This window comes from Marmota marmota, unplaced genomic scaffold (assembly GCF_001458135.2).
Source record: "Marmota marmota marmota unplaced genomic scaffold, marMar, whole genome shotgun sequence".
Lineage (NCBI taxonomy): Eukaryota > Metazoa > Chordata > Mammalia > Rodentia > Sciuridae > Marmota > Marmota marmota.
The window spans coordinates 9,136,519-9,148,872 of record NW_026000229.1 but is presented as its reverse complement, the minus strand read 5'-3'; the positions used below and the strand labels follow the sequence as shown (position 1 = coordinate 9,148,872).

General features: G+C 36.2%; 1 protein-coding gene across 1 annotated transcript in view; it reads left to right on the top strand.

The window, feature by feature from the left end:
- The window catches only part of Neo1 (neogenin 1), a 171,912-nt gene that overhangs the window by 95,771 nt on the left and 63,787 nt on the right, over positions 1 to 12,354 (top strand). Inside the window, exon 8 of the mRNA XM_048793211.1 lies at positions 9,998 to 10,217. Coding sequence (XP_048649168.1) covers positions 9,998 to 10,217 — 220 coding nt within the window. The remainder of the gene's footprint in view (positions 1 to 9,997; positions 10,218 to 12,354) is intronic.

Sequence of the window (12,354 nt, the reverse complement as noted above, 5' to 3'; positions counted from 1 at the left end):
GCATTGCTTCTGTAGTAGCCAAAAAACTAAATAATGGAAACCGACTAACATAAGGAATGATACTACAGTTATTAAATTTTGGTATATCTACACTAGGGAATACTTTGCAGTAATTAGGACTGTTGAGGCTTGTTTTTATGTAGTGATGTGGCAACCTCTTAAAGATATATTACATCCTAAAGCAGTTTGCAAAGCAATATGTTTAGTATCATTCCGTTTCCATATTTATGGGTAAGTGCATAGTTTTCCGTCACTGTGACAAAATACCTGAAATAAACAACTTATAAAGAGAAAATATTTATTTTGGCTCATGGCTTCAGAGGTTTTGGTCCATGGTCAGTTGGCCCTATGGGATCCCATGTTAGCAGAAGAGGCCTTTTCACCTCAGAACAGCCAGGAACCAGAGAGTGAAGAGGGACCAATGTCAAGGGCACACCTCCTGTGACCTTACTTACTTCCACTAGATTCCACCTCCTAAGGATTCCTTTTATGCACCCCACCCCCCAATATTGCCACAGGCTGGTGACCAACTCTTTAACACATGGGCCTATGTGGGACATTAAAGATCCAACTATTACAGTGTCATTTAAAAGAAATATATTTCAAGGAATGTATACCAGTCTAGGTACTACTAGCAGTAGTATTTTGAAGTGATAAAAAGGAGGATCTTAATCTTTTTTCTTTATATACTTCTGTGTTATATACATTATTTTTATAACAAGCTTATTACATTTTTATTTTTAAATTAAAAAATGTGAAATAAACTGTTGCAGTAGTTGAGTAGCCACAGGTGGTTTTCAGGCAGAGCCTCTTTTCATTGGGCTCTCTGTTATATAGTACCTCAGGTAGCATTTAATTTGGGATTCCCCAACAGATTACTGCTTGAAGAACAAGAGATTTCATTATCACATAAGAATGAGAAATGGTAAGTTAACAATGAGGTTCATCTTCCATAGAATTGCTAGAGGTCTTGAATATATGGCAAATCTTCACATTCTCCCACATTTAATTGTTTCCCTTTTTATGGTATACATACTTATATTTCCCCAAAGTAATGCTCTGTGTAACTGTACCTTTGTTCACATTACAGTTGTGTTTAGAGTAATATTTACCATGTAAATCTGACTGAACTCCAAATAATTTCTACCATGAACATTCCTGGAACTATCCATTTAATAAATTCTTTTAAATAAGGAAATGGAGGGCTAGAGAGAAGGAACACTTTCCAAGATACTATTTTACCTTTTGAAGGAGTTCGTAAATTTTTGGGGGAAAAAAAAAGTCAGAACTTACCTGTTTCCAAAGGGTGATAAAAAGAAACAAAATTGGAGTTAAAAAACAAACAAACAAATAAACTCATTTCACTGGTGTTAATAGGAGTCAAATTAGGATAATTGTATCTGCTCAACCAAGGGCAACATGCCTAGCATGGTGTTTAATGATCTCCACCTTCAGAAATGGTTTCAGATGTCGTTAATAATTTAACAAAAAGTACTTTGCAGTAATAGCTTATTGTGGCTTTAATTGGCATTTCTCTAATGTCTAATGATATCAAACACATTTTCATGTGCTTATGGCCACTTGTATAATTTCTTTGGTGAAATAACTTTAGACTTTTGCCCATTTTTAAATTGGGGTTATTTGAGTGGTAAAAGTTCATTATATGAATATAAGTTCTTTATCAGTTACATGACTTGGAAATATTTTTTTGCCAATCTGTGGCTTTTCATTTACTTAGTTGTGGTTTCTAAGTGCCTGAATTTTTATTTTCTTCTTGTTTTTTAAATTTAACAATTAATTAATTAATTAATTAATTAATTATATGTGGTGCTGGGGATTAAACCCAGGACCTCACCCATACTAGGAAAGTGCTCTACCACTGAGCTACAACTCTACCCCCCGAATTTTTATTTTCCATAGAATGATATTCTGATAGGGTTTTTTAAAAAAATGTTTTGTACTTTCAGTATCATGTCTCAGAACTCCTAGCTAACCCATAGCATAAAGATTTTCTCCTATATTTTCTTCTAGAGTTTTTAGTTCTTACACTAAGACAGTACACCATTTTGTTAATTTTTGTGTATGGTATAAGGTAAGAGCCTAAGTTAATTAGTTTGCATAGGATATATAATTATCCCAGGTTGAGTTATAGAAAAGACTGTCTTGCTTTTTGTATCCTCTGACCTTGCTAAACTTACCAGTTTTAGTAGGTTTGTAGGGGGATTTGGAAACCTTGACTAGGGCCTTATTTATTTATTTATTTATTTATTTATTTATTTATTTATTTATTTATTTATGCTGAGGATTGAGCCCAGTGCCTCACACATGCTAGTTAAGAACTCTACCACTGAGCCACAACCACAGCCCTCAGTAGGGCTTTCTGCACAGTTATGTCATCCACAAATGAAAATAATGTTACTTCTTTTCCCATCTAATTCCCTTTCCCTGGCTAGGACTTCTGGAACTAAGAAATGAGTGCTAAATCCTTGTCTTATTTCCATTTTTAGGGGAAAACATTTAACATTCCAAAATTTTACTTATATTTTATATATATATATATAATTATGTTTATATATATATAAAATTATGTTTTTGAGATTGAGAAAGTGTACATCTATTCCTAGTTGAGAATTTTTACCATGAATGGGCATTTGATTTTGTCAGATGATTCTTCTATGTCTATTGAGATGATTAGTGGTTGTTCTTTTTTCTCTTAAATACGGTGTATTGCATTCATTTGGGGATGTTAAACTAGTGTTGAAGTCCTATATTGAGTCCTGCACGGCCATGGAGTATAAGTCTTTTAATATCAAATATAGTTTACTAAAATTTTTGTGAAGGTTTTCTTTTTTATCTATGACCATGAGGCTTGTAGTTTTCTTTTCATATGATATCTTTGTCTGGCTTTGATATCAGATTAATACTAAATTCACAGAATGAATTAGGAAGTATTTCTCCTCTATTTTCTGAGTTTATATGAAGAGTTAGTATTATTTCTTCTTTTAAATATTGATAGAATTCAGTGGTAAAGCCAGCTGAGCTGAGTTTGAACTTTCTTTTTTTTGTGTGTGGGAAGACTTTTATTTACAATTCAACTTTTCTATTTGTTGTAGGTCCTTCAGGTTTTATATTTCTTCTTGAGGAATCTGGTGATTTATGTTCTTCTAGGAATTTTACCGTTTCCACTAAATTGTCTTATTTGTTGGTATAAATTTGTTCATAATAATCCCTTCTATCTTTTTCATATCTGTAGGATTGGTAATGTTATAATTTTATTCCCTCTTTCATTCTTGATTTGTACAACTTGTAAATGCTATAGTTTCCTAGTCAATCCTAACCTCTTAAGATAGATGCATAGATAATTCATTTGTGGCTTCTCTTCTGCATATTTAAAACTGCAAATTTCCCTACAAGCATTGTATTAGCTATATCCCTTAATTTTTAAAGTATTGTGTTTTCATTTTTATTCAGTTAAAAGTATTTTTAATGTTTTTTTCTTGTGATTTCTTCTTTGATCCTAGGATTACTTAGGAGTGTATTGTTTAATATCCAAATACTTGGGGTTTTCCTAGGCCTCCTTTAATTTTGTCAGTTTTTGCTTATTATATTTCGGAGTCCTTTTGTTAGATGCATCTGCATTCGTAATTGTTATATTCAAAGAAATACACAATCCAATAATAATTGGAGATTTCAATATCCTGCCTTCAAAAACTGATAAAAATTATTAGACAAAGTTGGAAAGGATATTCAAATCTTCGGTATCCTTATCAACCTACTTGATCTAATGGACATTAAAGACTCTTCATGCAATGGAGGAAGGATAGCATCTTCAACAAATGGTGCTGGGAAAACTGGAAATCCATATGCAACAAAATGAAACTGAATCCCTTTCTCTCGCCATGCACAAAAGTTAATTCAAAATGGATCAAGGAGCTTGATATCAAGTCAGAGACACGCCGTCTGATAGAAGAAAAAGTTGGCTACGATCTACATACTGTGGGGTCGGGCTCCAAATTCCTCAATAGGACACCCATAGCACAAAAGTTAATAACTAGAATCAACAAATGGGACTTACTCAAACTAAAAAGTTTTTTCTCAGCAAAAGAAACAATAAGAGAGGTAAATAGGGAGCCTACATCCTGGGAACAAATCTTTACTCCTCACACTTCAGATAGAGCCCTAATATCCAGAGTATACAAAGAACTCAAAAAATTAGACAATAAGATAACAAACAACCCAATCAACAAATGGGCCAAGGACCTGAACAGACACTTCTCAGAGGAGGACATACAATCAACCAACAAGTACGTGAAAAAATGCTCACCATCTCTAGCAGTCAGAGAAATGCAAATCAAAACCACCCTAAGATACCATCTCACTCCAGTAAGATTGGCAGCCATTCTGAAGTCAAACAACAACAAGTGCTGGCGAGGATGTGGGGAAAAGGGTACACTTGTACATTGCTGGTGGGACTGCAAATTGGTGCAGCCAATTTGGAAAGCAGTATGGAGATTTCTTGGAAAGCTGGGAATGGAGCCACCATTTGACCCAGCTATTCCCCTTCTTGGTCTATTCCCTAAAGACCTAAAAAGAGCATGCTACAGGGACACTGCTACATCGATGTTCATAGCAGCACAATTCACAATAGCAAGACTGTGGAACCAACCTAGATGCCCTTCAATAGACGAATGGATAAAAAAAATGTGGCATTTATACACAATGGAGTATTACTCTGCATTAAAAAATGACAAAATCATAGAATTTACAGGGAAATGGATGGCATTAGAGCAGATTATGCTAAGTGAAGCTAGCCAATCCCTAAAAAACAAATGCCAAATGTCTTCTTTGATATAAGGAGAGTAACTAAGAACAGAGTAGGGACGAAGAGCATGAGAAGAAGATTAACATTAAACAGGGATGAGAGGTGGGAGGGAAAGGGAGAGAGAAGGGAAATTGCATGGAAATGGAAGGAGACCCTCAGGGTTATACAAAAGTACATACAAGAGGAAGTGAGGGGAAAGGGAAAAATAATACAAGGGGGACAAATGAATGACAGTAGAGGGGGCAGAGAGAGAAGAGGGGAGGGGAGGGGGGATAGTAGAGGATAGGAAAGGCAGCAGAACACAACAGACACTAGTATGGCAATATGTAAATCAATGGATGTGTAACTGATGTGATTCTGCAATCTGTATATGGGGTAAAAATGGGAGTTCATAACCCACTTGAATCAAAGTGTGAAATATGATATATCAAGAACTATGTAATGTTTTGAACAACCAACAATAAAAAATTAAAAAAAAAAGACTCTTCAGATAAAGACTCTCCACATTAAAGACAGCTGCAGATACAGATTTTTTTTTTCAAGCACATGTGGAACAATCTCCAAGATAGGACTATATGCTGGATCACAAAACAAAGCTCAATATATTAGAAAAGACTGAAACATATAAAATATGTTCTCTGACCACAGCAGAATTAAATTAAATGTCCAGAGCAAGCATGCTCTTTGTCTAGGGATTGCTTCCCCTTGCTACAAAAGTGACAGATACCTCAAGCTCAGGGTTCCTCTCTGGTAGCAACATACCGCATGTGCAGGAATCCATCCTGGGCTTTTTGCATTTCTCTGGAGACTTGAAGATGGGATGCAGAACTGATACTAACAAACAAGCTGTAGCTTCTGCCATTGCCCTTAGTGATAAAGTTCTTTGTCTCTGATGTAGAACTTGAGTCTTTTGCCAGCACCCACAAAATGATAAAAGGTTAGTCTGTTAGCTTATAAACAAGGTAAACTCTCAGACCCTGCATAGTTCTTTACAGTTTCCTTAGTTTGTAAAACTTTTTTTTTTTTTTTTGGTACTGGGGATTGAACCCAGGGGTGCTTAATCACTGGACCACATCCCCAGATCTTTTTATTTTTTATTTTGAGACAGGGTCTTGCAAGGTTGCTTACAGTGTGGCTAAGTTGCTGAGACTTGTCTTGAATTTGCTATCCTCCTGCCTCAGCCTCCTGAGTTACTTTAATTACAGGCAAGCACCACCATGTCTGACCTTGTAGAACATACTTTAATAGCTGCTTTGAGGTCTATTAAATCTATAATCCAAATATCTTCTGAGACATTGATTGCCATTTTACCTCCTGAGTTTTATTTTGTTGAATGTCTCATTTTTGTTAAACATTAAATGTTTTGGATAATATATTGTAGCAGCTGTGGATTCTGACTCTTCTCCCAATACCCCAGAAGTAGTTCTTGTTATGTTGTTTGTCTGATAACTTGCTTGGACTGAATAAGTCTCACCCAGCATGTGCAACTACTCATGTTTCTACTTAACTTTCATTGTTGATTTTCTTGTTTTTGTTTTCTAGGGCTAACCCTTATATCTCTATAAATTAGCGTGCAGCCAGAGATTGGTCAGAAATTGTCCTCAAATACCATAGGCCAATAAACCTTCCACTCTGAACTAGGAAATCTTTGTGTAGTTTTGGAAGTACATTCAAACCAAGTTATTTTTGTTCTGCTTGGTTTTGCTTTCTGCCAGCTTCTCTCACTTGTCTTCTAAACACATTCACAGGTTTCATCAGCCAAAGATACACAGGTACTTTGGATGTGCTCCAGTCTCTGAGGCACACACATGGACTCCAGGCAACCTAGGATATATGGAGAGTTTACTAAGCCTTCTTATTGATTTCTCACCTCATGGAACACCTTCTGTGGCTAGTCAACTATTCATTGCTTATCCCTAAAAAGATCACCACCCCAGGCTTAGGGAAGCATTCACATGCCACCACAGTTGCCCCCATAGGTGGCAATGCTCCATCTCAACTGAGCCTCGTTTGGCAACAGAAGCAAAGCCACTGGTTTTCAGGGTCTACTGTAGCCTGGTTGACCAATCACTCCAACAAAGCTGGGCAATGCCACAGACACTGATTATACCTGAAGTGTCTAGTAGTTTTCATGAATAAAAGCTTCTCAGCGTGCTGTATGCCTTTAGTCAGTTTCTAGTCTTTGACCATTTTGTCCAGCTTTGTAGTTGCTTTTGGGAATGAGAATTTGTCAGCCTCTTCAAACTATCATGCCAAAAGTCCAGAGTCTGAATCTACAGTATCTTGCCATGGATTCTGGGGTAACTTAACTGCCTGTTCAATTCTCTGTAGTCATACAAGTCTCTTTCTGTTATCTACTAATTAGAACTTGGAATAGCAGCAATAGAACCCACCTGGGGAAAGAACTAGGGCTACAATAGACATGAATAATTAGGAATTATTTTCAAAAATCTATCTATACTTTTATTTTCTGTGGAAAGACAAAATACATTTGCTTTGCAAAATGTATACCTAAGAATCATGTATATTTTTTGACTAAAAACATTAAAATATTACCTTGTATAATGAGAGCTATTGAAACATTGGTCTCTATTGATGGAAGTTCTCCCTGAATTTTCTTCCATTTATTAATTCAGTAAATAAACATTTATTGGTTATCTAAAGTAGACAAAGGCATAGTGAGTGATTCTAAAATGAAGCAGATATAGATCTTGTCCTTAAGGAGTTTATAGGTTAGTGTGATAGTATAAACACAAACAATGTGAATGGGAAGTACTAGATTTCATTAACAAATGACAGATCTGTGCTTTAGAAGTTTAGTAAGACAACTGAATTTCCCTAAATGATTTCAGCATTACCCATTACTTTCTTTACCTAGTTATCCCTGCTTATATTCCCTCCTAACTGCTTTTATGCTTGAGCTTGTTACCCTTTCAAGTCATGGTAATAACTAACCTATATAGTGATTTCACATGCAGTTTTTTATTTGCTATTCTGGTTTATATCAGCCTGGGACACAGGTAGGGAATATTACTGTTAGAGTTCACAGGCAAGGAAATTGACATCAGACAGTCTGACTTGCTTACCCTCACATTATTAGAAAATGACAGGTCAAGTTTTAAGCCTGAGTCTTTATACTTGAAATCCTGGGATCTTTGTAGCATATTCTACTCTTTCTTGCATAATAGACTGACATCAGTCAATAGTAGATGTTGGGGGAAATTAGGCTTGGCCAGTCAGGTCAGACTTGGAGGCAGCTTTGAATGGTTCTAAACAGGTATAGAAATGAGTCAGCAAAGCACTTCAGTGGGGTGAGGATATAACTTAGTGGTAGAGCACTTGTTGGGTTTGATTTCCCAGCACCACAAAACAAACAAATAAAAAACTCACTTCTGTGGGGCTAGAGGAAAAGGAGAGAGCAAGAAAAAAGTGATTTGCTCATGGCGACACACAAATGTTGTCAAATCCACTCTCACATTCCCAGCTATATCCAAGGGCCTCTTAAACTAAAAACAAAAGTTGGATTTTCTGTTCCCCACTTGAGTAATTTAGTCCTTTTAAACACCAGTTTAGTCCTTTTAAACACCAGTTCCTACATAAAAGACAAAGATGCGATGATAGTACTGATTTCATAGAGATGTCATGAGGATCCAATGATTGTGTAAGGAGCCATAGTGTTCAATCAATGTAGCTATTGGATTACACTCTCGCTTCCATCCCAACTATGTAAAGCTCAGGTTGGCCCTCTGCTGACATTTCCCTTAGAAAATGGAATTCATCTGACATATTAATTTATATTGTATCACTTTAGACTCTCTTATATTCCACAGTTGTTTCCAGGAGGTTGTTTCCCTACCACTTCATTCAAATCTAGGTCTGCAAATTCCATGTTCTCTTCCCCCACTAAGTATTTGATAAAATTCTTTCCTTTTTTTGTGTGTGGTACTAGGGATCAAACCCAGAACCTCAGGCCCACATATGCTAGGCAAGCACTGAGCCATTTCTTCAGTGCTTTGACACAATTCTTTTTTTTTTTTTTTAAATATTTATTTATGTATTTTAGTTTTCGGCGGACACAACATCTTTGTTTGTATGTGGTGCTGAGGATCGAACCCGGGCCGCACGCATGCCAGGCGAGCGTGCTACCGCTTGAGCCACATCCCCAGCCCAACTTTGACACAATTCTAATTGATGAACTCTTTTAATTAAAAAATTGTGAGATTAATTTTGTACTATCTGTTTCAAAGTGAAGAAAATTTTAGGTTCTGTATTAGGAATAAATTTTTAAAATCAGAACTGTCCCAACAGTAAAACAGGCTGTCTTAGGAGGTAAATTTATCCATGGTTGCAGGTATACAGACAGAGACTTTAAACTAGTGTCACTGCCTCATCTCTCCCATCCAGTCCACACGTTGGTTTAATGTACTTTGCATTCAGAATCATAACAAACAGATGAGCTACTTATTTTTGTGGCTTTGGAATTTTTGACTTAGGATTTTATACTGTTGTAGTCAAATGAATAGATGTGATAGCAAATGAAGTGTAATTTAGCAAAAATTGTCACTTCCCTGAGTATTGCCAACACAGACAACAGAGTTTAATATTCAACCAAAGCTGAAGATAATGGCTTTCGAATCTCCTGTAGGGCTGAAGAGACACATAACTCTGCAATGAGATCATGATAGGGAGAAGCCTATGTTGAGTGTACCTAGGCTTGTTCATACTATCTACATTGTAACTAGGATCCTCCATACTGTGTACATTCTGTATTTTGAGAAAATATTGAGGTCTATCTTTATGAAAGTTTTATATGCAAAGTTTGACACATGTTGCATGCTACTTTCAGGATTAAGAAAATTATCTGGGCACTCTGTGTCCTGTGAAATGTGTTATTTTCAGCTGTTACTTTCCTTGTCCCTTACCCACAATCATAATGACCAGAAAGTCTGCTTGCTCTACAGTGATGTGTCTTGAACAGTGCCCATTAGTTTTCAGTAGTTACCCCTGGCCTGCATGTTAGCCTTCAGTTTAATGGCCTTTTTTATGTTCATTCATTTTATTTTATTTCCCATCGTGGTTTTGTTTATTTCTTTTTTGTTTTTTGTTTTTTCTGTTCTCTTTTTAAAAACCGTCGTGGTTTGCCCTTCATATTCCCCAATGTTTGCACATGACAAGATGTTGCCATCCCAACATTACCTCCCACTTCACTGACCAGTGCCACTACTGACCATCTAGCACCAGCCACAACGGGACCACTGCCTTCAGCTCCTCGGGATGTCGTGGCCTCCCTGGTCTCTACCCGCTTCATCAAATTAACATGGCGAACACCTGCATCAGATCCTCATGGAGATAACCTCACCTATTCTGTATTCTACACCAAGGAAGGAATTGCTAGGTAAGTGCCTATATGCCTGGAGTCAGTGGACTGCCCCTTGGTTCATACCCATCCAGTCATGCTTACTCTGGCTCTCCATTGTATAGAATCTGCATCAATTTTCAGTCCAGGAAATGTGATCACTGAATGCGTGTTTCCTAATTTTAGGTCATTAAATAAATTCCCCAACAGACTGAAGTCCTTGGTATTTTTTCCTCCCTTTCTGGGTTAACTTGGTGAGAGGGTAGATAGACCTCCTTAGGTTGGAAGTATTTAAACATAACCAAGGCTACCCTTTTTCCATAAGATTCAGTCAGCATAGATTCTAGAGATTAAAGTAGACAATTTATTAAAGTTATCTTGAATGTAAGCCTGTGCCAGTATGTGTTGTGGGCTATTGAGCTCCAGGGTCTCCTTGATAATGCAAGAGTAGTAGTGACTAGTTTTAATGTTAAATCCCTTTCCATCTCCACCTTTCAGGAGCTCACATTGTTTCTCCATTGCTTATAGAAGAATATCCAAAATCTTTGGACTGATTTACTCTACAGTCTGACTTAATTTTATCTGTCCACCTTCATTTTCCTTTTCTCCTCAAGTTTAATTAATGTTCTAATGAAATTAATTTTTATGGCTATAGCCCTCTTTTCTAGTTTCCTTAGTGGCTCATCTCTCCCTCAGCTAAAATAAAATTCAGTTAATCCTCCTATTCCTAAATTAAGTCCCATGAAGCCCTCCCAGAGCTTTTTGTACTTTGAGCACATTAACATTTATCTCATATATGTAGTGCAACTACTAACAGTAACTCTTGATTATGGTAACATGAGACTACCTTAAGTTAATCTTTGATTACCTTATGAGTATTTGTATTGTTTTCCCAAACAGATTATCAACTCTTTGTCAGAAGCCATGGCACATGCTAAAGTGTGTTCTCAACATTGCTTGAGTAGATACCTTCATTGCACTCTTACTTCACACCAAAATAAGAAACCTAAAAGAATGTGTTAGGGTCCTACTATACAGCTTGTATTTCTATTAGGGTGCTTACAGTTGATTCACGTGTAATTACATTTAATGCAGCCTAGCATGCTCAGCAAATAATTTAATACTCTTAAAAGTTTGAGTGACATCATTTGATCCTTATAGATAGAGCTACTTTTGGGGTATTGTTTACCTGAATGCTGTACTGGATGTTTTAGGTTTTACAAAGATCATTACACAAAACAAGACATGACCAAACAGCAAATGTCAGTATCAGTGTTAACATATCTCCAATAGACTTTGTAATCTCATTGCAGATCTCATAGGAGTTCACAAAATTAAGAAAACATTTAGTAAGTCTTCTGCATAACAAACTCTATTTCCAAAATGGGACTTTTGTCCTTGTTCAATCTATCAGAAGTACATTTCCCTCAAAAATAACCATGTCTGGCTTCTTGTTTATCATCTGAGGACACCTTTTCAGGCCTTTCCTGAATACCCACCCAAACTTAGCCCCTTCTGTCACTATTACAGTGTGATATATTAGAACCAGCTTATTCCCATATCAATTGTTAATTTTCAGGAAATTTTCCAAACTTCATGACATGATACGGCAGCTGGAAATGGGGTTTTGTGGGAGTCTTTATAGTGACAGTGCTATAAACCAGAGCCAGTTATTAAGAACACTGCTGCCATCATGTCATCCTATTCTGTTGGTTTTGCCTTTTTGTTGTTGTTGTTATTTTGAGGGTTTTTTTTTGGGGGGGGGTGTCAGTCTCTGAAATTTTTCTTTTATTAACTTATTTATTGTGTCTGTCTTGTTCAGTAGTGTTCCCAGCACCTGGAACAGAACCTGGCATATAGTAGCACTAAATAAATATTTATTAATTGGATAAATTAGTTTTAATAAATGGAGAAAAAATACATTATCCATGAAATCGTGTTGAGGTATTTGACCATTTGGTAAGAAAATAAGCTCTATTCCCATTTTATATTGTTATTGTGTATAATAGCATTATAAGTGGATTAGAGATCATTTTTAAACCAAATATAAATATATTAGAGAAATATATTAATACATTAACATAATATAAATATTTTAGACAAAAATACTGAAACTATTCTTATCATTTGGGGAGTGGAAAGGGCCTTTTAAAAGAAAACCCAGAAATAACAAGAA